The sequence below is a fragment of the Salminus brasiliensis genome, chromosome 20 (assembly GCF_030463535.1).
Source record: "Salminus brasiliensis chromosome 20, fSalBra1.hap2, whole genome shotgun sequence".
In the NCBI taxonomy this organism is placed as follows: domain Eukaryota; kingdom Metazoa; phylum Chordata; class Actinopteri; order Characiformes; family Bryconidae; genus Salminus; species Salminus brasiliensis.
In genome coordinates, this window is record NC_132897.1 from 12073447 (window position 1) to 12100555 (window position 27109).

General features: G+C 39.9%; 1 protein-coding gene across 2 annotated transcripts; it reads left to right on the plus strand.

Annotated features, from left to right (window-relative positions):
- Positions 1-2509: 2509 nt before the first annotated feature.
- Positions 2510-26413, plus strand: jak2b (Janus kinase 2b). Of its 2 annotated transcripts, none has more exons than XM_072664334.1 (24): positions 2510-3267; positions 8266-8512; positions 10195-10318; positions 10989-11106; positions 14717-14862; positions 15225-15519; positions 17015-17134; positions 18227-18384; positions 18848-18959; positions 19314-19500; positions 19656-19780; positions 20131-20265; positions 21467-21554; positions 21734-21861; positions 21957-22095; positions 22394-22545; positions 22964-23114; positions 23320-23459; positions 23650-23839; positions 24038-24162; positions 24264-24436; positions 24582-24699; positions 25514-25627; positions 25777-26413. In XM_072664334.1, the coding sequence occupies exons 2-24, from the start codon at positions 8314-8316 to the stop codon at positions 25909-25911; spliced, it is 3372 nt and encodes a 1123-aa protein (XP_072520435.1). In that variant the 5' UTR covers positions 2510-3267; positions 8266-8313; the 3' UTR covers positions 25912-26413. The 2 variants fall into 2 exon arrangements, with proteins under 2 accessions (XP_072520435.1, XP_072520436.1); XM_072664335.1 differs by lacking the exon at positions 2510-3267 and adding an exon at positions 7841-7983.
- Positions 26414-27109: the final 696 nt, after the last annotated feature.

Genomic DNA, 27109 nt, shown 5'->3' on the forward strand with positions numbered 1-27109 from the left:
GAAAAGTGTCCATTTTATGTATGTTATGCATATTGTCATGAAAATGAAAACTGAAAGGAGGTGATTTGGCCATATAGGCTGTTGGGTTTATCTACTGGTCTTGGAAAATGTATTCATGTAGTTAATACCCACCACCACAACATCCTCTTTTTATTCAAACTAAATATGATCAGCTGGACAGAAACACCTGTGGATGTTTTCAGATCTGAAGCAAGATGTTAATATGAGGGGGACAGTTTTAGTGGTCTTTCGGGAAATGAATTAAATAAAGGGTGGGCTTTGGCTTTCATGCCATACTGTACATGTCTTTCCATCCATCCATCTATCTGCCCATCTATTTTCAATACTAATATTAAGCACACATTCAGCCCCTCGTGACCAGTCAAGTGGATGTGTTTGCAAGTGGCAATTTACTGGTTTTGTACAACCCAGATCTATTTATTAATAACTATAAAAATAATAGTAATATATTTACATGTGCATGTTGTTAATAGGTCTGCAGGTCTTCTGTATGCGATGGGTTAATTGTCTCTTTAGTGTTTGTGGGTGTGTTATAGTGCTGTCTACTGGGGTCCAGTGTTTTGAGTGAGGTACGTTAGGGGTACACATCAGACATGCTTCAAGTGCTTTCAGTGGAATTTGGCACACTTTCACTCTAGCATGCTTTTTAGGATTTGGGAGTGTAGAGGGGTCTTGTATATGCTTTATTCATACACATACACCATGTGGATATTAGAATTGGGACACACATCTTAATCATTGAATTCAGGTGTTTCATTCATTCAGTCTCACTGACACGTGTGTATAAAATCAAGCATCTAGCCATGCAGTCTGCCTTTACACACATTAATGAAAGAATGGTGGTTCTGAAGAGCTCACTGAACTGAGCCATAAACTGTGAGTGGTATTATTGGAAAGTGGAGGTGTTCAGGAATCACAGCAACTGAATATATCTATTTACATTAGTTCAAAAAAGTACAGTAAAGATGTAAAGTACAGTATGCTCACTTGTGATCACATCTACGCTACAGTTATTAGACACCCTCATGCATTAAATGTACTTAAAAAGGTGGACTGCGCCATATTGCCGAGCATCAACAGACGATGTTACAACAGCGCCATCTTGCGGCCGCCCTGCTGTTCCCTCATTACCGGCCTCGCTGCGAGTTCTCTGATTAACGGCTTCTAGTCGTTGCTAGGTTACATCTTTCGGCGCGCCGTTATCGGAAATTGACACAGGAGACCTCTCAACCAATCAGACTGCGAGGTCCGGACTACCTGTAGCACACCGTTAAAACCACCTCACTAACATTGTGTACGTCCCAGTTCTACCGCCAAAACAGCTGAGACTCGTTAATAATTCCTTTCATTAAAAGTATTACCTTACTGAAAATATTGGACATGCTACTATCTGACCTTTACTTTAGATTAAAACTGCATAAAAAGAAGAGATTAGAGTTAAACAGGTTTCCCTTCCTAAATCATTCCATCAAGTTAATAAATACTTCCATTAATTTAATAAATAGTTCCCTCAATTTAACAATTTGTTCTCTTAATGTAATAAATCGTTCCCTCAGTTTAATCATTTGTTCCCTAACTAAACCATTACCTGTACTAAACCATTAATTAACCTCCATTTAAAACATTGTTCCTTTAAATTTAATAAATTGTTCCCTCAATTTAATCATTTGTTCCCTACATTGACTAAACCATTGCCTCTATTTAATACATTATTCCCCCAATTTAATAAATTGTTCCTTCAATTTAATCAATTGTTCCTTAAATTTACTAAACCATTACCTCCATTTAATACATTGTTACCCCAACTTTATCAAATAATTTAATATATCGTCCCCTCAATGTAATAAATCGTTTCCTCAATTCTGGCTAATTATTTAATACATTGTCCCCTCAATGTAATAAGTCATTCTCTTAATTTTAGCAAATTATTTAGTACATTGTTCCCTCAATTTAATAAGTCATTCTCTTAATTTTAGCAAATTATTTAGTACATTGTTCCCTCAATTTAATAAGTCATTCTCTTAATTTTAGCAAATTATTTAGTACATTGTTCCCTCAATTTAATAAGTCGTTCCCATGTTTGTAGCTAATTATTTAACTTTTATTAGCTTTTTGTAGCTTTTATTATTTTATTGTTTATCTAAACTGAGGGAATGATTTATTATTAAAACTTTTTTACATGGAGCAATTAATTAAATCTAGGGAACGCTTCACATCTCTAAATATTAAATTATATTAAATATAATACCCTGATGCTTTAGGGGCTCTGTGTCGTAGGCATGTTATCCAGCAATCAGTCATTTATTTCCGTGATATTTGATCAGTTTACGCAGTTTTTAAGGGTACTTTTATTTCTCGAGTCATTATTGGAGTATGTGTTCAGGCCACTCTCCCCACACTGCAGATATTTTGTATAGCCTACAGGTGGTAGTGTGGACCGTGCCTAAAGGTCTGCTTCATGTGTCCGCCCATACAGCCCTAAGTGTGGCCGCCGGATCCCCATCGTGTGTCGGACTGAAGCGCTAGCAGTGGCGCGGTAACCTGCGCAGCTCTCGAGACGGCCACGGGGACATTAACAGTGCTTGCTGGAAATGAATAACTGCAGCTTCCTCGCCGCAGTAGAAAAGGTCTCGCCTGAAATCGTGTTGTGAGGGCGAGCGTTGACTGAGTTGGGAACTGTCTGTCTGTCGCTCGCTCGCTCGCTCGCTGCTGGCGAATCAGTGAGTTAGCTAGCTATTAGCATGTTGAGCTAAAGCCAGCTCGCTGTTACTTTGCTTGACGAGCGGTTCTTTGAGAGACAGAGGTTAGCCAGCATTAAAGTTCGTTTTCGGGCCAGCGTCTGACATCTCGGCGTGCTCGACTTGGCGACCACGCAGTTAGGTTAGGGGGCAACTGTAGTCCGAGCTGTCACGTTTATCTAACGCAGTATCCAGCCTGTAACCCGTTTAATCGGCGAGTTCGGACTGACTGTCAGATTTGCGGAGCGTAGCTAAAGGTGAACGCCAGAACTGACTGGCTACCCAGCTAGCTAGCTAGCCAGCAGCTAAGTCACCACACAGTGTTTGAGCAGGCTGTCTCTCCTCGGCAACTCAGATGTCACGAAGGTGGCAGGTACGAGCACAGTTGGACTACGAGTCAACATTTCAGTCTGGAAGTTCGTGGTGTTGAGGTGCGCTGGGCAGCACAGCGAGCAAGTTGGCTAGCCCTGCTAGCTGGCTGGCTAGCTTAGCGACGGCAGACGACCAAGTAAGTTTGCAGCTCTGTCTGACTCTGACTGTTTTGTCTTTGCCAGCTTCCACCTCGTTCATATTACTGCTGACCTCAGACCTTTTTTAGCTTGCTGGCTGCTTGATAAGACATATCGCATGTAGCTAGCTATCCTTCTTTTCCTATTTAGCTAGCTAGCTATGTAAATATCTGTGTTTAAGAAGCTACCGTAAAGAGACACTGTGCTGTGGATCATAGCAGATGAAACTGGAGCTGGATGCATTAATAAAAAAAGAATTGCCATGATGTGAAATTTCTGCCTAAATATATTAGCTAGTGGTCTTTAGGTATCTTACAAGTTCAGAAATGTGTAGCTAGCTATGAAAATCTGGCTCTCCGAGGCTCTCTGTCCGCTAGCTGTCAGGACCTAGCTAACGTTTGTTGTCCATGCGAACTTTATACATGACATGAAGGCCTCGGACCTTCTCTGCGGTTCAGTCTGTGTAGAGGCTTGCACTGTGTAGCAGTTAGCTGGTTGTCTGTTGGAAAATACAGTGTTTAGCTCGTTAATCTAGATATCTGCCACCCTAATGCAGACACGCAGTATTTTAGGTCTGTTGTTTTGAAAGTCTCCCCTAGCGGAAACGAGGCGTAGCCCTGCTGGAGCTCACAAGAGTGGCTTGGCTTTAAGAAAAAGGAGCTCATGTAGTTCTTGAATGAATTGAAATCTCATACATGATCAAATGACCTCAACCTTGGTGTGCTGGTCAGTGTATTTCTGTTCAGATCAGCTCAACTTAGGCCTGGACGTGTGGCAGCAATGGAGCTGTCTTAGGTTTTAGTTTTTGCTTAGAAAAAATATTTATAAAACTTGTGAAATAATATTAATATTAAGAATGAAATTCTTAATAATAATCATTCATCTGTTTGTGATTTGCTTTGCTGCATGTTTGTATGTTGTAGCAGTGCATTAATCCATGTCTCCGTCTCAGTCACGTCTGATTCGATTGAACTGCAAAGCCAGCCTTATATTGCATTGGTGTAAAATGCAAGAGTTAGGTTGCACCTTTTAATGATGTATGAGATTAGCTGACCATGAACACACTGCACTCCTCAAGTCAGGGCTTGATGTTTTGGTACATCTACAGTTGTCATGTCATTGTAATATTGGACTGTCAATGATTTCTTTGAACTGTTCCTTTTCTATGTCAGGATAAAGGTTCTTCTCTTTATAAAGGGGGGGGGGCGTGGTGTGCAAGTTATTATTTATTTGTTTATTTATTTTCCTCGGAAATAACACCAGGTCAATAATATACATACACACCAAATATTTGGTTAACTGCTCCTTGGCAAGTGGCACCTTGACTAGATGCTTTTGGTAGCCAACCAACAAGCTTCATTCAGAATTCAGGTTGGATGTTTGATCACTCGTCTTGGCAGAATTGGTAGAGTTCGGTTAAATTTGTTGGTGTTCTGCAAAAGACTAAACTTTCAATCAGAGTCCACATATTTTTGACCGAGTTGAGATCAGGACTTCGGGAAGATCAATCTAAAAGTTTAACGTTAGCCTGCTTTATCCATTCCACAAGCACCTCTGATGTGCGTTTGGGGTCATTGTCCAAGTTTCAACAGTCTAGCTAAAGAAGGATTGTGAGGTAGACTTCCTTGGAACAGCCTCAGACCATGATGCTACCACCGCCATGCTTAACAGTTGGTACAGTGTTTATTGTTGAGTGACGTTGAGTGGTTCCAGTTAAAATTTGCTACTTGGAACCAACTAGCAAAAACCAAAAATCCAACTTTTCAGAAATCCTTGGTTTGACTGCAGACAGTGACACTGCTGTTCATTGGTGGTTCTTGGGTTGTTTTTGACCATCTGAACAAATTTCCTCTCAGCTGATATTTGTTCCTGTAGGCTTTCAGATTAGGTACAGTTAATAAAATGCAAAAACATTTTTCTGTTGTTGTCCAGCCTCACCTGTATGATCTGCTCTTCAGGAGTACAGTTACTTTATCAAATATTGTTTTTAAATATGAGTTAAATCTAAACTTCTGACTGATGTCAGGAACTTCTTTTTAAAGCAGTTGTGTCCAAAACAAATCTGAAAAAAATTATCTAAAAAGAGTTGGATGTTGGGTGTTTAGGCTTTAGGCATAATAATGATCAATATAATAATAATAATAATAATAATAATAATAGTAGTAATAATAATGAAGTGTAAAAAAGTAGTAAGTATAAATAAGTGAAAGTGTCCTCACAGTCAGATCACTAAACGTGTTGGGTACATCTGAACAACTACTGGCCTTGTTGGCTGAGAGATCAGAGTTGGTGTGGTTAGTGTCTATAACCACCGAGAAGAGTTTGCTGTGGTAAGAAAGATCTCATTGACCCAAAGTGAGTTATTCACAAACGCTTGCTGAATTTGACAACAGTGGCGGAGGGCAGCCATCTTTCCTTCAGCACTTTGCACAGTGCCTGTAACGTCTGGCTTGTTTGGAGAGGCAGTTTGCAGTCTGCAGAGTGCATTTAAAGTTTGGAAGGGTTTGGGCCCTCTCTGACCCAGTTAGCCTGTAATTGAACTCTGATTAAAGCTACTAAAGCTCCTCATCACTGCTAATCTGTAATGGCATATTTTGTTCCGTTTGTTTTGCAGCTTTGATGTTTATTATTTACGTCATGCTCTTGTGCATTTTACTCACCCAGGACACATTCTCCAAGCCTCCTGCCCTCCCTTTTTTTCCTCGCTTCTAAATAACGTCTCGTGCTCTGCCTGGTAATTACATTACGAGCCAATGACCTGTGGCGGCTTTTTTGTTATTTATACTATTCGTTCTCGAGAGAGTGGATTGTTTTATCTTTGCTCCCAAAGGCCAAATGAATGTTTCAGCTGGTCTTCAGCAGCGTTGTTAGGAGCTGCTAGTATCAAGGCCCTTCAGGCGGTGTCAGGAGTTTGTGACTACACCACGGAGGTGTCTCGTCACTAAAAGAAATTGAAGCAGAACTAAGGACGTGCACAGATGGTTTGGTGCTCAGTCAGCCGTTTTTTCTGTAACTTTTAATGGCATGTATCTCAAGAATTATTGACAAATAGAGCTGTTTAATTGCGCCATTTCAAAACATTGAATCAGACTAAACCAACAAAGCATCAGTGGAAATTTTGCGGTTGACTTCAGAGTACACTGCTTCTGGTAACTTATCACACTCTTCTTTGTGGTGAGCGTCGTCACAGTTGAAGGGAAACCCAGATAAAGAATGAGTAATGTTGTGGCGAGAAGAATATGGACACTGATCTGAAAAAGGGTAATTGGTGCAAGTCTGGCTTTTCATGAACACTAAATAACATAATTTTTATTTATTTATTTATTTAATTTTTTTAAAGAAATATTTCTTTTAAATCCATCATCCTGGACTAATGCTACTCTGCACCTTTTAACAGTGTTTTTTACACCTACAGTTGGTTTGCTCTGGCCTGATCAGTTAACACATTTGTGAACTTGGAGAGTTTCCCCCACTTGGGTTTTTTCCCCCCCACACAGAGAAAAAAAAAGTCAAGTGCACCAAAAGGCCTCACAGAAAAACACTTGAGACGGTTCTCTTTGCTTATTGGTCAGACCTGTCTGGGGCGGGAACAAGAAAGGACCTTCTTCCTGTATTTACTGTGTTCTGGACTAGAGCATATTTCTGTGCAGTTTAACATGGAGCAACGGCAGGTTAACACTGGCTGTGGGAGCCGTTTAGCTCAAACTTGCGGAGTACACCTGATAGTTGAGTAGAATCCAGGTTCTCAAATCACGTTCTCATGGTCACTTGAGAGCGGACCAAGACCACCCCTTCTTAAGGGTCTCGATGCAGTTACTTTGGTCTGCATTTGAGTGCAGTGACTGTGTTCACACCTGCCTAATTAATAACCCTTTTTTGTAAATAGAAGTCTTAACATTCTTTACACTCGCAGAGCTTTTAGAAAAATAGTTCATTGGGTCGGGTGGTTTCCTTTTCTCCTCCACAGTTTGATACTGTCAATTAACCCACCCGGTTGTACCTCCCCCTGCCACCAGCAATGCTCTCGATACTAGGAAATTAAAGATCTTAACACACGTCTCTTCCGATACATGCAGAGCCAGCCTCTTTGTTGCTGATGTCACCAAGGCCTTGAAGGGTGTATGTGTACATCTGCAGTGGATTTACTATATCCATTAATTAAAATATACATTTCTTAATCAAGGAAAGACAATTCTAAGGTTTTAAATCATCCATACTGCCTGCAACTATGTTCGAATGCAGTCTGCACTTCAACACATTGGACAAAGAGCCCAAGTGTAAATGGAGAAGGTAAATTGCCTGTGAATTTACAGTGGGCGTGTTGATGATATCATTATGTCGGTAGCCTCGTTTCACACCTTTAATGAAAACACTTGTATTTCAACAGTGTACTTTTTGCGTTCTGCCGTGCTTCCTGCATACCCCTTGCCTAAACCACACAGAATATTTCCTGTAGTGAGAACGCGTCTGACATGGAAAATATTCAGCTGTATGCTACATGTGTGAAAAGGTAACTCTGGATAATGCCCAGGACTGATTCCCCAGACATTTTCTGGAGTTCATATATGAAAACGGTTGTTCTTTGTTTTGCTCCTCTATAGTCTCCTCTCCTCTCATCTCCTCTTAACACCAGGACATCTGTTTAGCTGGTTGAACATCTACTCTGCTGTGATTTGCAAGAATAGGAAAATAACAAAAAACTTTTTTTACTAATGGTGTTTATAATTGATCTTTTTACCTTTTTCAGTTTTGAAGTGGTGCAGTCATATGTACAACTATTTGTTTGGCCAAAATAACAAGTGTATAAAAATGTATGTGTTTTTATTGTTTTTCATTATTATGTAATATTTAATGTATTTTTAAATATTAGTCGTAAATAAAAAAAAAACTGAATTGTGGTAAAATGAGACTTTATGCCACCTTGATCTGTTTTCTACAGAACTGTTAATATAGCTACCACTGTGTCCCTCTCTCTCTCCCTCTCTCTCTCTTTACAGGTGAATGTTGCCTTTTGACCCCCAGCCACTTATGTGTCTGTAACAGACATGGAGTTAGCGGCTTGCCCCCCAGCACACCAGAATGGTGACGTTCATCGGCAAGAGCGTGTCCCGAAGCCGTCAACCACTGCTCTGAAGATTCAACTCTACCACAGCAGCCAAAGTGAGGCTGAATGCACCCCCCTCTGTTATCCACCAGGGGAGTATGTGGCTGAACAGTTGGCCATCGACGCAGCCAAGGAGTGTGGTGAGTCATTGGCGGAGGCTGAAGCCGAGAGGAATTGGACGATCAGAGATCAATACGTTTCTAAAAATAACAGAACAGCTGATTGGCTGATGGCAGTCTAGTGGCAAACATTCAGAATTAATATTTGAAAGTGTTGAAAGTAACGAAGCACAGTAAATGTTTCATTGCTCATTTCATTTAAGAGGAGCAGGAAAAACTGCTTTATTTATAATCATGGTCTTTCTCCACATCATGATTAGCCTGGTTTTTGGAGAGTGTCCCAGTAGGCATTGCAGTTTGGAATCGTGCTGTTCATGTCGTTCAAAGTGCTTCTCTGCTTGTACAGCGTAAGGAAATTGGACTGAATGGTCACCAATCGAATTGCAGCATGCCAAAGTAAACCAATCGCAACCCTGAAAAGACTGCACTGTCCAGCTATTTTGTGGCCTTGCAATTAGTGGATCAGTTATTGACAATAGAAAAAGGACATTGGCACCCATCCATCATCTGGCTCCAATGTTGGTTGAAGGCAGTGGCATTAACCTGTCAGTCTACCTCTATTTACTGTCCATCAACATAAACATGTGGCACGTCAGCCAGTCGTTCATCACAAAGTGGGAGATGGATGACTGACGATCACTGACACACAGAACTACTGTTCATATGTTAGAATTGAGTGACTGTCACTATGAAGTAGTACTACTGCGAATCTGCAGTCTAATCAATTAATCTACACTTGACCAAATTTCAACAACTTTTCTTGTTGTTTACTAACAAAGCCTCTGTAGCTAGTCAAACATAAAACATGGTATTTTCAGCAAACCCTTATGCACAGTCAGTCTTTCATAATTTAAAAAGTGAAAAGTTTGGTTACCTTATAGAATCAGGACGTAGTAAGAAAAATCACAGCTTGCAGATACTTTTTGTAGCCAGCTAAAAGTGTTTCAGTTCTTGTAGTGGAATTGTATCCCACTGTTCTAAATAGAATGCCCTTTATTTTAGGAATGGTGTATTTTGATGCATCAGCTTGTTTAAGGTCTATTCAGTAATTTGCTATGGTGTTTAGTGAGGACCGTGTGGACCATTATAAAAGCTCCAGTTTTTGTCTATTCGGGTAGTAAATGGTGGATTTGAGGTATGTTTTGAATCCTTAACCTGTTGTAGAACCCATACTTGTTTCAGCTTTAGTCTTTTAAAACATGGTTGTAACTGCCTCCAGGAGTTTGTGGAATCTATTCCTTCCTCAACCCAATGCCTCTGGCAACAACACAACATGAGTTCTATGAGTTTTCTGAGTCTTCCAGATCTCATCCTGACCTCCATGGTTCTCCTGATCAACTGTTTCTTAACATTCCAAACTGTAGGATCTGCAATATGCTATACCTGAAAACGTCCAACTTCCAGCTTCTCTAAAAATGTGGCTATTTGAATAGCTTAAAATTGTTAAAAACAGACCCAAGAATGAACCGTCCTAAGGAACAGTCTCATGTGCACTCTCTACAAAGATGGCTTCGGTGTGTAGTTAGAAAACGATGAAACTGTCAGTCCAGTTTCTAAGAGTTAAGAGTTGGACATGAATATAGAAATAACACCTCAGCCTTTTAAGCTTGAGTGGATGCAGTGTGACCAGTATTGGACAAAATTCTGTTATGTAATTTGATCTGTTTTATTAATGTGTTCTCCTCTTGTTCCATCTTTGACAGGGGTGTCGCCAGTCTACTTTAGCCTGTTCAGCCTTTACAGAGAGAGCGACCAGATCTGGTTATCACCCAATCACGTCCTTCAGTTGGACGAATCGGCCAAAGAGAATTTGATCTTCAGAATTAGGTATTATAACACTTTGTCAGAATCAGCACTGTCTGTAAATGTCTGTAAATTGTTTTGTCTTATGCAGATACATGATTAATCTGTTTAGAAAACAAACTGGCCTGCATCCTGTTGTGTAAATAAATCAGGGTATTTCGGAAATTTCGGTATTTAATTTTCACATTTTATCCTTTTGTGTTTCACTTGACAATCTCTTTGGAAGATTACGCTGTTATTGTTTGATCCTTTTTTTCCCTGTAACAATGCCTGCAAATCTCTGTTAACATAAAACAGATATTTGTTAATGCTTTCACTATTTTTCGCAACACTAAGTTTCAATGTTTGTCAAAGTGCTGTCCTTGGTCTGAAGTAGGGGTTGACGATTATAGTAAAAAAAAAAAATAATAATAATCATAGTATTTGTACTTTCAGTATTTTCAATATTTGTAGAAAAGCATGTTGTGTTACGATAATAAAATTGATCACAATATGATAAAATCTTGCCATAATGTCCAATGTTTAGATATTGTCTTAAATTATTGACTGACTGTTCTTTTGCAAACTGATGTTAATCACATTACATTTGAAGGGATAATTATATGTTGCAGGTGGCAATTACATATACCGCTTTATGTGAAAGAGCCACAGTTATGTCTTTTATATACAGCCTCTTTCACCCTGTTGTTCACAGGTACTATTTTCCTGGCTGGTATAGCTGTGAAGCCTCTCGAGCTTACCGATGTGGTGTTACAAAGGGATCTGAGAGTCCTGTCCTTGATGACCATGTTATGGCTTATCTTTTTGCCCAGGTAGGGCCACTTTGCAGTTATGTTCAACATATAGGTCTGTTGTTCCATATTTCATATCTGGTCTGTTCTGTAATTAGCATAGTAAATAATGGGCTGATCTTAAATGTGAAGGGGATTCTTTTTTTTCACAGGCGAAACAAGGCTTTTAAAACCACTAACGCAAATCCCTAAAATGTTTTCTTTGAGATGCATTAGTAGCTAAGGTAACTGATTAGTTTAATACACACTGTTCCATTTTTTTCAACTCAGATCCTCATTTTTCACTGAGAAAAAAACTAAAATGCATTTAAATAAAATAATACAATTATAATGTCCCAATACTGAAAACAACAGGATCCACCAGAAGTAAATGGTCCAACATGTATTGATATTAATAATGCACTCTCTGTCCAAGATTGGAGTAAAATGCATATTGTGCAGAAATAAGCATGGAAAATGATGCAATCTGTGCAAATGTCTTTTTCTTTTTTTTTTTAACAAGCAGCAAAAAAGAATGACATGTTTGACTATATATTTTATTTGATTAAAAATCAACTAGCAGTTACAAACAGAGCTAAAATAACTACATACTAATTAAGTAAAAATGTTAAATGGAGGACCTGTGGTGTAAAATCACATTTACATTTTATGGCATTTAGCAGACGCTCTTATCCAGAGCGACATACAAGGTTATTCATATGACAGAGGTATATACAGAGGACTCTTATTGGTGTAGCGCAGCATAGTCACCCAGACAGGGAATCGAACCCTGGTCTCCCACATGGTGTTGTAACTCAGTAACTGTTGGCTTTCAGACTCGAAGTCCCCAACTTTAAGCTGTGTATAGTTGCTTTGACATTCTTCCAACTGCGGTGATTCAGAGACTCATCAGTGCTGTTTGAAGCATGCTTGGAAAGTTGAGGAGGCAGGCTTACCAAAAACAGGCTGATCCTCAGCAAGCTTACAGACGTGCTAGTGTCATAGTCCCTGCTATCTACCCAGACTGATGTTGCTGATGCATGATGGGGACAGTTCTGTTGCTTTGGATAAGTGGATAAGAGAACAAATATTAAAGCTCCTCTTTTTAGGGTTGGTTGGTTTAAAAATGTTCAGTTAATATACAGATACCAAGATCTTTATTTTGATAGAAAACAAATTGAGAGTTGATGTGGCTTAAATGAGTACAAATGAGTGTTGGGTGTCAGAAGTGAGTATATTTGGCTGGCTGCAATGGACTGCAGACAAGAAGTGCTAATTGAGTGCTGACGTAAATGTTTAAAAAAATGTTAGCTGTTGGCTCACAAGTAAGATTATTAAAAAATTTTTAATGACAATTCATTGAGAATTAGCACTAGTACATGAAGTACTTTGGTCGGTACTCTAGTCCTTATTTTAGTAGAGATCTGTACCTGAGAGCCTCTTTCAAAGTTTTGACTGCTTGTTGTACATGTAATGGGTTTAAGGCATTGATCTTCGTTATCATAATGCTCGCCAGGTATTGGACGTCTTGCATTAATGGCCTTTATTTACAAAACAAAACACCAATAACGGAAACCCACACTGGCTGACTCCAGTGAGAGGGTTGTCTTCTTTGGCGGCTGCTTTGTTCTCCGCCAGTATTTTGGAATGTGCTGTTTACCCTAAGGAAGGAAAGTTGATGTTGAGTTTTTCACCTTAGAAATGAACCCTTTCAGAGACAGTGTTTTTAAACATGTGCATTTTGGAAACAGTGTGTAAATCACTCAATTAAATAAACTCAAAAACATTGTTTGATTTATTGTCATTTGACCTTTTATCTTGGCTTTTTAAACAGAATCTAGAAACCCTTTACTTCATAGCTTTATAGGGATTTCATAATGCATACATAAACACTGACTAATGAATTAAAAAATTAGTACTTGATATTTATATATAAGCTTATAGAATATATACAGTCATGTGAACAACAAAGTACACCTTCTTTAAATTCTTTGATTTCACTTATCAGGACATGATATAAAATTATCTGGTCATTAGCAGGTCTTAATATTAGGTAAATACAACCTCAGTTGAAAATCTTCCCAGGAGTGGACGTCCCAGCAAATTCACCCCAAGGTCCGATTTGTACAATGCTCAGAGAAATTGCAAAAACCCCAAAAGCTACATCTTTGACTCTACAGCCCTTAGCTAACATGTTCAAGAAATTTACAACAGTTAAAAAGCAGTGGTGGAACCTTAAAAGGGCTGTGCATAACAAATGCCAACAAAACTTCAGTGAACTGAAAGCATGCTATACTGTAGAGTGGGCCAAAATTCCTCCAGACTGACAGAGCTGGAAAACAAGCCCGAAATGTATTGTTGTTTATTATTAATATTTATTCTTATTAATATGTTTATTCACATATTTTAAAGTCCAGTATAAGTGTCCAATCTTATCTCAGGCTTTATCCCAAGCTACCTGTTTTGCATGTTTGGCCAAAGATCAGAGATCACAGAGAACTCCTAGAGCACATGCATTTTGACACACTGTTTCAGCTGTTACAGAGTTTCCTGTGGGGTAGACATCTGCTGTCATGCCTGCTCGCTACATCACTCGCTGAAACTGGCCCACTAACTAGCCTACGCACAGTCCTGTGGGCTTTCTGTGCTCGTCTGTGCCTGTTCAAGATGTTTAGATGTAATCAGGGGAGCCAGTAACTTTGAGTAAAATGAGCTGCATAGCATGGCTGCTCACAAAAGCTCTATGAGCAGCTGTGATTTTGAAGTTTAACGTGGGGGACTGTCCTGTGGAGTTCACGCTGGGTTAAAGAAGGTTAGAATTAAGCTGCATTGTGCCAGAGAATGAACTCGGTTTGAACTGCTCGGATTAGGTGGAACCTGGGAATGAGCCACTGTGTGATTCCAGTCTCGCATAGCCAGATGCTGTCGTCTTGCCATTTGAAACGTTTGGTTATTTCTGCAAAGCTGTATGCAGATGTGCAAACCCTGTCAATTTGCTGGAAAATGTTGTTTTTTTGCTCTTGCACCAAAACCTACTTCCTAAATATGACCGGAAGCAACTGTAACTCCTCATCAGTTTCCCAGGAAAGTAGCTTAGACCTCAAGTGTACAACCATACAGCTAGTTGATTGTAAGGTTAGGCTAAGCTTTTACCATCACACAGTCTGACAGCAAGCTCAGATAAAGTGACTGTAGGTGTTAAAACCAATTGGATACCACAATATTCCAATTCCAAAGTACAGTTTTCTGGAAACTACATGTTGTTTTGAGACTCGAGGCATCTGGTGTAAAGACGGTTTGTGTGACCTCTGTTCTATTTCTGCAAATCAAGCGTGAAAACCCTAAATTCAGAACGTTCCTCCCTCTGATTATATAATTGCCGATCGTGATCTTGCCAGGTAACAGTATCCCAGGACCCTGCAGGGAAGGTTAGTGCGCCTGTGTCGCCAGCAGGGTCATTTTACGACTCCAACGAGGCCGCTGCTCTCTCGTCACCTCATTACACAGCCTGCCAGGCATAGTCAACCTTGCAGAGTCATTCAGTCCAGTGCACAAATGCGCATGAAGGTTTACAAATGGTCGTTTACATATTTTCTGAGTGCTTGCGCCACTTCTAAGTCTCTGTTCTTCCCTGTTTTGACTTCCCCTGCAGTGGAGGAGTGACTTTGTGAATGGTTGGGTGACGCTCTCTAGCAGCCATGAGACCCAAGAAGAGTGCCTTGGCATGGCTGTCTTGGATATGATGAGGATAGCCAAGGAGAAGCAGCGCTCGCCACTAGATATTTACAATGCCATGAGGTATGAATTATTGAGAACCTGTTTAAGCATTCAGCACTCAGTGGGTGCAGCTGTTGCGCTGCGCTTACACAGTCCTTGTGATGACCTCGTTTGTTCTTAGATCTTGAACTCTTTCGCTCCCCTGCTCTATGATACCGTGGTGACTGACCTAATTTCAGTTGCTAATATCCTGTTTGGTTGTTATCAGGAGTTCCTATTTTGCATCTACGTACTTCTTAAAGTTTCAGAATGATTATAGCATGGTTCTTTGCTTTCATCTGCTTGCAAGATGAAAATATGTTGTGCAAAATGTCTTCTAATCGCAGAAGCAAGCTGCACGTTCAGTCTTCTCTGTTTTTTTTTCTTGACTTTTCTCTCTGCAGCTACAAGTCCTTCCTTCCCAAGGACATGCGAAAGCAGATCCAGGACTACCACTTTGTGACTCGAAAGCGGATCCGCTACCGTTTCCGGAAGGTGGTGCAGCAGTTCAGCCAGTGTCGGGCCACAGCGCGTGACCTGAAGCTCAAATACCTGATAAACCTGGAGGCGCTGGACTCTGGTTTCTACACTGAGCACTTCCAGGTTAAAGAGCCCTCAGCTGGCCAGGTCACCATCATTGTCTCTGCTGAGCAAGGCATCCAGTGGTGCCGCGATAGGCACAAAGATGCCCAGTTAGAGGTGAGCAGGTTGAGTCAGCTTGCTGTTGGTCTCTATTGACGTGGTCATCAGCAGTTGCTGAGCAATGTCCAACTGCCTTTGATTCGCTAGGATTTCACTTACAGAGCCAAAGCACTGCTGTGAGTTTGAGTTGAATTCGGAGCTTTAGAAGTTGGAAAGCACTAATCTCGCTTCAGGGCCTGAGTTTGACCCTGCAAAAGTGCCTGTTGGTGTACGAAACACACTTTCTCTTCCTCAAACTGTATTTTATCAGTGTCATAAGAAAACAGAAACTATTTTATTTTGATGGAAAAGAACATAACAGTTCCTTATAGTTTTATGAATTTCATAACAAATGGACCGGTACAGGTTTAGTTACGTTACATGAGGATGAAAACAATATTCTTAAAATCTTTACAGTTCCTGTTTCAGAGATTTTAGAGGTTTTCTTACAGCAGCAGTGATGTGCAGTGTTTCTGTGTTCAGGCAAAAGTCAGCTGGGAACTGAGGCTAGCTTGTTGCTGACCTTGCATAATGGCACTTGTTTAAAATTATGACAGCAGCAGCTCTATTTTGCCTCCACTTAAAGGCATATGGGGAGCTTGTGCACGATTATTATTACTTACAACCACCTTCAGCAAATGTGGGCATAGCAGAACCCCTGCAGGGGCCACACATATACTGTCAGGTCTATTAGTATTTGGACAGTGACGCAGTTGTTTTAGTTTTGCCTGTGTACACCACCTCAGTTGACATGATGTAATCAAGATATGATTGAAGACCCATATACTTTAGCTTTAATTTAAAGGGAATTTACATAATTACAGAAATTTTACATCATGCCTCCATTCCCACAGGTTAAAAAGTAATTAAAATGGCATAAATGAGTTTCATCCTTGAGATTTTTTTTGCTAGGCCTTTACTGCAGTTGGCGCTTGTTTGTAGAACTTGCTGCCTTCAGTTTGGCCTTCAGAAAGTGAAAAGCATACTCACTTGGGCTAAGGTCAGATGACTGACCATCCATTAAAAAAAAAAATTCTATTAGCAATCACATTATTAATACAGACCAGTGAAAATTTCATTTCAAAGTTGCCAACCCAAAATGTGATCAGCCTCTGCGTAAACGACCTGTAGTGACTGAATGAATGGTGGCTTTCTTCATTTGCTGTATTACCATAGAGCTTACCCTTGTTTAGCTCTGTATTGGAACATATCGGACCCTTAATGCCTGTATTAGCATTACTTAATGTAACCGCAGCCAAGCCTATGTTCTCATAGGGATTAATTCAGTAATCCCATTCAACTGAAAGAGTTGGCAGCTGTGTTTTATCGTGTATTGGCATGATTATCACCCCTGTTACTGAATGATCTAACCTGGTGGATAAGTAAAATGACTTAAGTAATGTATTTCTTAAATACATGTGGGCAAACTGTGGGTTTAGCCATTATTAAAAGCCTAGATAACAAAGAACAAAGCAACCTATTTGCTCTTCATTTAGCTGTATTTCTTGTGCAGGACCGGCAGACGTATTGTGATTTTCCTCACGTCATTGATATCAGTATCAGACAAGCCAGCAAGGAAGGTTCCAACAAGAGCCGAGTCGTCTCCATCAATAAACAAGATGGAAAAACCCTGGTAAGCATGTTTGAGTCGTTTGAGTCGGGTTTAGTTTGCTTAAAGATTGAAGATCAGAAGATTGCTTTAGTCAAAAATGGTGCCGTTAAATAGTAAAAAACATTTACAAAACACTGGCTGAGTAATAAGTCAAAGAAGCCTAAATGATTGGGTAATTGTATAAATGGTCAAGTTTGAGAGTATGTTTTTTAACACATTATTATGTGAGTTAAAGATAATTTAAAGTGGCAAATATACAGACCTGGACATTACAGTTGAGATACTGTGGATGCTTCAGAGGTGATAATGTGATTACATGGCATGCAGTAGTTCTAATTAATTAAGTTAGTTTCACACTATTGGGTTTAAATAAGCGGTAAGGCTACTGTGGAGTAATTCCCCCCTGCTGTCTCTGCCGGGGCTTTCCCATTGTGTGGCACCCTATGAGGAAAGTTCTCAACAGTTTCTGTACAGAGTACAGTAAGTGTCTCAGGGAGTTAGATGGGTTGTACAGTGACCAAAATCAGAATCACTGTATTTCACCAGATATGTTGTGTGCCTTTTAGCATGTCTTGTTGTGCTGATTTTGATGTTCTGAGTTTTCTACCCTGAGTGAAGTGGTAGGAAGGGGTGTCAATACTAGATACAGTATCTATGGTTTCACCTAGAGGATAACCATTTAAAAATAGTTCTTTTTAATATATAAAACATGAAAATGTGGCTTTGGAAGTCTAGCACATGAGCTCACCCCAGCAGGAAATTTTATTCAGATTTTATGCATATGGTGGTGTTTGTAAAACTATGACTGTGTCCCTAAAATTAGATATAAAAAAAAAAATACAATATATATTTTTAGCTTACAACATATCGCAATATTTCAAATGGTAACCCCTGTATTGTGATACACATCCTATCGCCAGGTTTTTGTCCTGTTACGCAACCCTTCTTTTCATACTTTCCAGAATTAATCAATTAAGTAAGAGATTATATTGAAGATAACCCAGAGTGCTGATTAAGGGGTGGAGGCGGTGATCTAGTTCATAAAACTTATGGAGCCCTGTAGTAAACACACTTACTAAACATCTTGCTTGTCTGTGGTATATTTTGCAACAGGAACTGGAGTTCTCCTCCCATGCCGAGGCTCTGTCCTTTGTTTCTCTGATCGATGGTTACTACAGACTTACCGTGGATGCCCATTACTACCTCTGCAAAGACATTGCGCCACCTCGACTACTAGAGGCCATTGAGAATTACTGCCATGGGCCAATATCGTAAGACTTCATTTCGAACTATGGAGCCCTGAGTATTGTTTGAGTTTGAATTATCTAGCTGACCCAAGATTAATTCCCAGAAAATTCATATAGAGTGGTATACCCTTTTCTAGAGTTGTCTCTTAAATTTCATTTCATTTCAAACAGAAATCTTTTTTAATGAATTATTGTTTATTTAATTTCTAATAGGTTATTGTTATGTATATACTATGTAATACTTATTCAAGATCAGTACTTAATAAAGTAATTCATTAATTATCAGACTGATTTTGCAGGTTGAGGTTTAAAAAAGCTCAAATATTTATCAAATATGATACTCCGCTTTAAAGGGTTAAGTTAGTAGTATTATTGCAGATATTTATTTATTGGCTTCTTTCTTCTTCTTCTTCTTCTTCTTATTATTCATGGATTCTTGACAACACATTTAGGGAATAACTGACGTTCTCTGTGTGTGCATGTGTAGAATGGAGTTTGCCATCAGTAAACTGCGCAAGACTGGAAACCAGCGAGGTCTCTTCGTGCTCCGCTATAGCCCCAAAGACTACAACAAATTCTTCCTAACATTCGCTGTTGGGGTATGTTCGCTGTTCATATCGGGCATATTTCAGAACTGACTTTGCATTTGTCAGGCCTCCTAACATAAGAACTTCGTAAGACCTATTTTATTTAATACTGCAGTGTAGTCCAAAGTTCAGTGCCTGTTTTGTGGATGTGTGCTTATGAGGACTGCAAACCCTAAAGTTAATATCAGTTAGAGGCCTTAATTAGCTTGGAACTCAGATCTTTTTCTAAAGTGGTTTTACTGCTAAATCTGCTTCATTGACAGTGTAAACTAGTTCATTTAATGAATTTGTTTATTTTCTTTTATACCCCAATTGATTATGTGTCCATCTGTTTAACTTTCTTGTAATCTGGTGTTGTTCTTTTAGATGTATGATGAGGTGGAATACAAGCATTGTTTAATCAGCAGATCAGACAGTGGGGATTATGTCTTAAGTGGGACTAAGAGGGCCTTCAGAAGCATGCAGGAGCTGCTCAAATGCTACCAAAAAGAGACAGTGAGGTCAGATGGCATCGCCTTTCAGTTCAGCAAGTGCTGCCCTCCCAAGGCCAAAGGTTAGTCAGACAGCAGAAACGTTTTAAAAGAAACGTTTCTAAAGAAATCTCTTTCTAAAAAAAAAAAAAAAAGTTTCTGTCCTCACAAATAATCAGTACACAAGATTGTAATTAGACATTGCTAATATGGAATTTCTTTAATGTTTTTGTTGCAGAAAAGTCAAGTCTACTTGTTTGTCGGAGTAATAAGGGCTCTGAGGTTCCTGTGTCACCCTCTCTACACAGACAGAACATCAGCCAGATGGTTTTTCACAAAATCAGGAAAGAAGACCTGGAATTTGTGAGCATTCTTTCTATAATGTAAAATATGAGATGATATTTGCTGCATAATTGTGTATCAACACACTGTGTCAGAGAGTTTTGGCACATGTCCTACTGTGTTTTTTTTTTTTTTTTTTTTGTGGTTTTTCTAAGGGTTACTTTGAGAGTACTCAGCTTGTTGTGTTCAACACATCATGTTAAAGAAATGCTTTGATAGTCAGATGCACAGTATTTTGATATTACTATGGTAATCTGCTAAACAAGACTTTATATCTCTTAAAATTACATTTCTGGCAGTGTCCGATATAGCAGAGCATTTATGGTCATCTGAGCATGTACATGTTCGGTAAGCTAATATCTTTATTACAGGGGGAGAATCAAGGCCAGGGAACGTTCACAAAGATCTTTAGAGGGATTCGGAAAGAACTGGGAGACTACGGAGAGATGCACAAGACTGACGTCATCATTAAAGTCCTAGATAAAGCACACAGAAATTACTCAGAGGTATGCAGCAGGCTGCCAGTTCGTTTACCCCTTAAAGCTGAAGCAAGAAGCCACTGGCTTTCCTCTTCTCTGTTATTATTGAGGTTTATGAGAGTGTTTTCATGTGTAAATACAATGATATAACAAAGCCATCATTTCTATGTTGTTAATCATAATCTAGTATCTAGATCAGGAAAACAAATGCAAGGACATGCAAAAATTCGGGCACCCCTGGTAAAAATTCAGTTACTGTGAAGAGTTGAACTGATCTCCAAAATAAAGATAGAAGAAACGAAAAGAAGAAACCTTTTTCCAGCATTTTAAACTTTGTGTTTAAGGGCTGTCTCTGAGCTTAATTGGCAAAAATGAAAACTCTGGAGTGGTGGTGCACTGTTCTACTGTGCAGCGACATCTGCACAAATAGGACCTTCAAGAAAGAGTCTTAGATGATCAATTTTCCTGCAGCATCAGGCGTTTGTAAAGGAACATCTAAACAAGCCTGGAGCATTTTGGAAATACGTTCAAGAGATTGATGTTCGAACCTTTTAATTATTTGTTACCTTCACAGTTAATTATGTTTTATGTTGGCTCTGATGATTCTTAATAAGCCCATAGTAATCTGACTTCCAGTGCAGCATTTCCCAACCCTGGTCCTGAAGGCAACCTTGTGCCATGCACATTTATTGCTTACCATTCTCCCAACACACCTGATTTAATGAACAGTTTTTTTCAGAGTTGCAGCGGGTGAGTTAAAACAGGAAAACCGCTAAAACTTACAGGGCAATGTGCCTCCAGGACCAGAGTTAAGAAACATTGTTCCAGTGTAAATGTGTGTGGTTTTGCACAGTCTAAATGTAAAACTTTCTTCGTGCATTCAACAGTAAGGGCAGTGTTATGCTTCTTTTGTGCTGTAAAGTGATTGAAAATAAGGAAGCATTAAAAAGCAACTCAGTATTTCTTTTGTAAGTTTTACTGTGGCCACTGTAGACATGAGCAGCTGCTCTAGGGCAAATTGAACAAGTTAAAGTGGGCACAGCTAAAACCTCTGAAGGAATTACTGACAGAAAATAACGATATGAACTTTTGACATTATCTTGGTTTCAGTCCCTCTGCTTTTCAGCGAGTTATTAACATTGATCTTTAAGGCACTTTGCAAGCAAACACTGTCTTTTTACTGTTTTTACTGTTTGTTTATATTTCTTTCTGTTTTTCTTTGGGACAGTCCTTCTTTGAGGCAGCCAGCATGATGAGCCAGCTCTCCCACAAGCATCTGGCACTCACCTACGGCATCTGTGTGTGTGGCGAGGAGAGTAAGTGTGTGTCACATTTCTTCCCAACCTGTTATGCCAGACATTTTAAACTTGTGCCCTCTACCCAACCTTCTCCATTACCCCTCTAGCAGTGTGCGTCCTCTGGCCAACTTTAGTCGCCGCTTTTCTTTCTGGGTCAGTGGTGACGGATGCTTAACTTGTGTAATGTGCCATTGCAGACATTATGGTGCAGGAGTATGTGAAGTTTGGCTCTCTGGACACCTACTTGAAGAAAAACAAGAACTCTGTCAATATCTTGTGGAAACTGGAAGTGGCCAAGCAGCTTGCATGGGCCATGCTCTTTCTTGTAAGTGTTTTGCATGCTGCTGTAAAAGGTTTAAATGTCCCTTAAAGCAAAAGACAAAGCTGGAATTCACTTCCCTCTGCTCATTGCACACACAGGAAGAGAAGAACCTGGCCCACGGGAACGTGTGTGCAAAAAATGTTCTTCTGATCCGTGAGGAGGATAGAAAAACGGGCAACCCTCCCTTCATCAAACTCAGTGACCCAGGCATTAGCATCACAGTGCTGCCCAAAGAGAGTGAGTGAGCCTTATTATGTGTTGTGTAGGCAGTTTACCACCCTGTGCTGGGGTGAACCAATCCCTTCAAGTTTTACAAATCTGTCTGTCCAGAGTAAAGTGTAGCTTAAACCTGTCCAGTAGAGGGCATATTGGACATATTGGGAGGTTGTCCATTACAATTCTTAAATTTGTTTAGGATCAGAAACTAACATGGCTTTTTAAAAAAAAGTAAATTTATAATACACATTGTAAACAGCAGATGATGTTAATTCATTCATAATCTAACTTACCTCAAACCTGAAAATGACTATTCCAGTTTTGGTGGAGCGAATCCCATGGGTGCCTCCTGAATGTATTGTGGACCCCAAGAACCTCAGCCTTGCTACGGACAAGTGGAGCTTTGGTACGACACTCTGGGAAATTTGTAGCGGAGGAGAGAAGCCTCTTGCCAAAATGGACAGCTCTAAGGTGAGACAGTGTCTCGTGATGAAATCTTCAGTTTGTGCAGTCCAGTTATTGCAAAGGATACAATTTCTGTCCTGCAAAAAGCTGGTACCTACATTTTTGTTTTCCACTTTGATGTGATTATTTATATTTTTTTATATATATATATATATATATATATATATATATATATATATATATATATATATATATATTTTATTTTATTTTATTTTATTTTATTTATTTTTTTTTTTTTTACTTTGACTTCCATTGAAGGTTATGAAAGTTCTTTTCTTCAGCTGTAAATTTGCTCTTTTGAAGATGCAGTGTTTTTAGGTGACAATGACCGTAGTATAAAAATGTATCTTAGAGACCTTTGATTGATCTTAGACTGTAGATGACCTCAACATATTGTTGACCTTCCTCTTTTGCTTCCCTACAGAAACATTTGTTCTATGAAAATCGCCATCAGCTGCCTGTCCCCAAGTGGACCGAACTGGCCAACCTGATCAACAGTTGCATGGACTATGAGCCAGCGTTCAGGTCATCCTTCAGAGCAGTTATTCGTGACCTCAGCAGTCTGTCCTGCCCAGGTCTGTGGTTTTCTCTGCTTATCTCAAATACATAAATACACACACATGCATATACATACGTGTACTTTCCCCACTGAGTTTTGCTGAACTGGCTAAAAAGATCAACTGTGCACAGTAGACAGAATGGGATGTCTGAACTTTACTCCTCAGTCTCCATTAGTCTCCAAAGCCATAAATATGGAAAATGATTAATATTTCTCTACAGACTATGAGATGATGATGATGGAGAGTGACCTGCTTCCCAGTAGAACGGGAGGTCTTGCATTTGCCACAGGAGCCTTTGAGGACCAGGAGCCAGTGCAGTTTGAGGAAAGGCATCTGATTTTCTTACAGCTGCTGGGCAAGGTAATGCAATCATGTCTGAATTTCTGAACAGGTCAATGAAGTGCTTTTTCAATAGTAGTGAAATAACCGCATCCCATTCTCTGACTAACGTGAATGAAAAGACACCATTTATACTCATGGTTGTACTATATTGTGTGGACTGGCATTCGCCCTGGCTAATGAACCAATAATGACTGGTTGTGTTCTATAGGGAAACTTCGGCAGTGTGGAGATGTGCCGCTATGACCCCCTGCAGGACAACACTGGTGAGGTGGTGGCAGTAAAGAAGCTGCAGCACAGCACCACTGAGCACATGCTGGACTTTGAACGAGAAATCGAGATCCTGAAGTCGCTCCAGCACGAGAACATTGTGAAGTACAAAGGCGTGTGCTATGGCGCAGGTGGGACAAGAAGATGATTTGTTGTGATTTTTTTTTTCCGTCACAACGCTGCTGGTATAATAATGAAAGAATAATGATGATTCCGTCTCATAAATTGAAGTATAGTATATTACCTTACAGGGTGATTTATCTGTAAGGAAGAGTTATTACATTAGTTAGTCTTCCATGAACGTAACTACAAGTGTTCTTTTGTTCCAGGGAGGCGAAACCTGCGGCTGGTAATGGAGTATCTGCCTTATGGCAGCCTCCGAGATTACCTTAACAAGAACCGTGACAGGATTGACCACAAAAAGCTTGTCCATTACGCCTCTCAAATATGCAAGGTATTAAAGAAAATTTGTTGAGTATTAATAAAGTTCTTCTAAAATACAAGACACAGTAAACAAAAATGTTGCACTTATGAATTGTGTTGATAATTGTGTAGGGTATGGAGTATCTTGCAAACAAACGGTACATTCATCGAGATCTGGCTACTCGGAACATCTTGGTGGAGAGTGAGTTTCGGGTAAAAATCGGTGACTTTGGCTTAACCAAGATGTTGCCTCAGGGCAAAGAATACTACAAGGTCAAGGAGCCTGGAGAAAGTCCAATCTTCTGGTAAGACTTTTTTTTTATATACATAAATGTGTATTTTATAGTTTGAGCTTTACATTCAGCCAGTCATTTCAGCCTGCTTTTATTTTTGCCACACTGCCATGTAGCGTTCAGACAGGTTGTTAAAATGGGCTGTGTGGTTTTTCAGGTATGCCCCCGAGTCCCTCACAGAGAGCAAATTCTCTGTGGCTTCGGACGTCTGGAGTTTCGGGGTTGTTCTATATGAACTCTTCACCCACAGTGACAAGCTCTGCAGCCCCCCTACCGTATGTAGCTCTGTTTCACTCTTTACTGCATTTCTTTCATCTTTTCACATCTTTTTACATTTTGTCATGGTTTATTAAACAAGAAATATTTGCTCTCATTATCTGAGCAGCATCTGACTGGAGGGAAATTCCCTGAAAGTAACCGCACCAAACAAAAACAACTCAACCTATCACAGTGCAGGAGTTTGTTGTTCTTATATGATATTGCCACATCTCTGGCATTGGATGCCCCCCTACCTTTCTAAAAACATTTTGGCAGTTTAGCTTTGCATGTCTTCACTCACTCTGCTGCTTTTGTTTTGGCTTATAATGACACAATATATCATGGGGTGAGTTCATGAATCAGTAGTGCTGTGGCCGCAGACACGACATAGGGCTTGTAGCTAAAGTGGTGTAATTGCAAACAGAACGACAGGGCATGGAGGCCACACACACCACTCGAAAATGTAAACAACACGGCCAATCGTGCGTCGATCGTTCATTGACTAAATTCAGCCTTTCACAATGTACATGCCACCACCTTTTCCGTCTGTTAGACAACTTCAACAAAAGCTCCTCTTATTTATTGACAACAACAACCAGCTATGTAGTGTTCGACTATGTGAGAGATTTCAGTGTTCAGTTTCGTTTGGGGTCAGTTTTATTTTCTTTGTTATTTAAAAAAAAATGTATGGGTTATCAAACTAAATCTAATTCACATAATTCTATACCAGTACCAGAGTTATTGTGATCTCCAGAGAAAAGGGAATCATGTTGACAGGGTTATCATACCATGAACACATTTAAACCTTGAACCCAATTCCTCTCTGTTCAGGTCTTCATGAGCATAATGGGAGGAGACAAGCAGAGTCAGACTATAGTCTATCATCTCATTGAGCTCTTGAAGCGAGGGAACCGCTTACCCGAGCCAGTGGGCTGCCCCTCAGAGGTAAGTTGTTCAGAATGTGTCCAACAGGTGTCGCTGGAAGTCCTTGCAGAGTTGCATATTGTAACAAATCATCGCTATCATAAAAAAAAGATTGCTTGTGAAATGAAGGAACACCTTTAATTTAATTTCCATATTTTTTAATCTCTCAGATGTACGAGATAATGCAGGAATGTTGGGACAACGACCCCAGCCTGCGGCCGCCCTTTAAGGAGCTCGCTCTGCGGGTGGACTTGTTTCGAGACAGCGGTGACACGGACAGATACACTCAAGTGCCTGCCTTTTAAGAGACTTTGTGCCGGGTTGTGAATCAAGGCCTGAATTCTCAGGCTCATGTTTTTCAGCGTGCCATCTCGCCAGATCTCAGTTAGGACTTGCAGCCTTGAACTTCTGCCAGCTTTTTAAGGACAGTTTTGGGAAAAATGTTTTGTTTTGCTTCTTCTTTTTTTTTTTTTTTTTGTATTTGCTAGCAGTGCTGGCATGCGTCCTTACTCCCACCCCCAACACACACACACATACACACCCACGCACACCCTCAACCGCCTACCAGGAAAGAAAGAACTGTGAACAGAAGAATGCACTAGCACTGCATTCTTTTTATATCTTAAAAAGGTTTTTATGTACATATAAAGATTTTATAATTTTATATAAAATGAGAAATGAATGCACTGCTGGCTATATTTGAACTGTTGCAAAGCAGTGAAATGCAAATGAAGAATTTAAAAAACAGAGATATAAATATAATTGTTTATAGGTTGTTTTTTTTTCCCGGACGTCGTACAGGTAGTGTCTAATGATTAAATCATATATTAATGAAACTGTGTCTAGAAACATTATTTTAAAATCTAAGGAATTTGTAAGTGGGAGGTTTGTATTTTCCAAATACAAGTCCACACCCAGGACCGATTCTGGGCTTGTTTGGGAGATCAGTAGATCAGAGCTTTTCTGCAGTCTTGCCATTTCACCGTGCTGGAACACCTGCTGTTCTGGTGGCAGAAGGTTTTTAGCCATGCAGGCGAAAGGTTGAAGCTGTCACATGAAAAAATAACCACTCATGCAACCCCACACATGGCGCCAGGAGCAGATAGGTTCCACAAGCGTAGTGGACTGTGACCAAGTCAGCTTGAAGCGAACCACAGACCATGCATTTCAGGAGGAGTAAAGATTGGTTCTGTGGATTACTCCTGGGCTCGAAAACAGCAAGCAGACCTGGGCCCATAAAAAGAACACCCTTAAACCTTGTTTCCACCTGGTAGCTTCATACGACTAGCATGTGGATTGTATCCTGATAAGATTTTAGCGGCCTCCAATTACTCAAACTGAAATCTGATCACTGTGTGGCTGGGGATGTGCAAATTTGCTTGTTTGCTTGGCAATTATTACAGGTGTTTGGGTTGTACTAGGAGACGTTTACGAGATGGATGTGTTAACGCTGCTGTAACGGGGTTCAAATTTGTGTCAGACCACCTCCTGAAGTGATTGGAG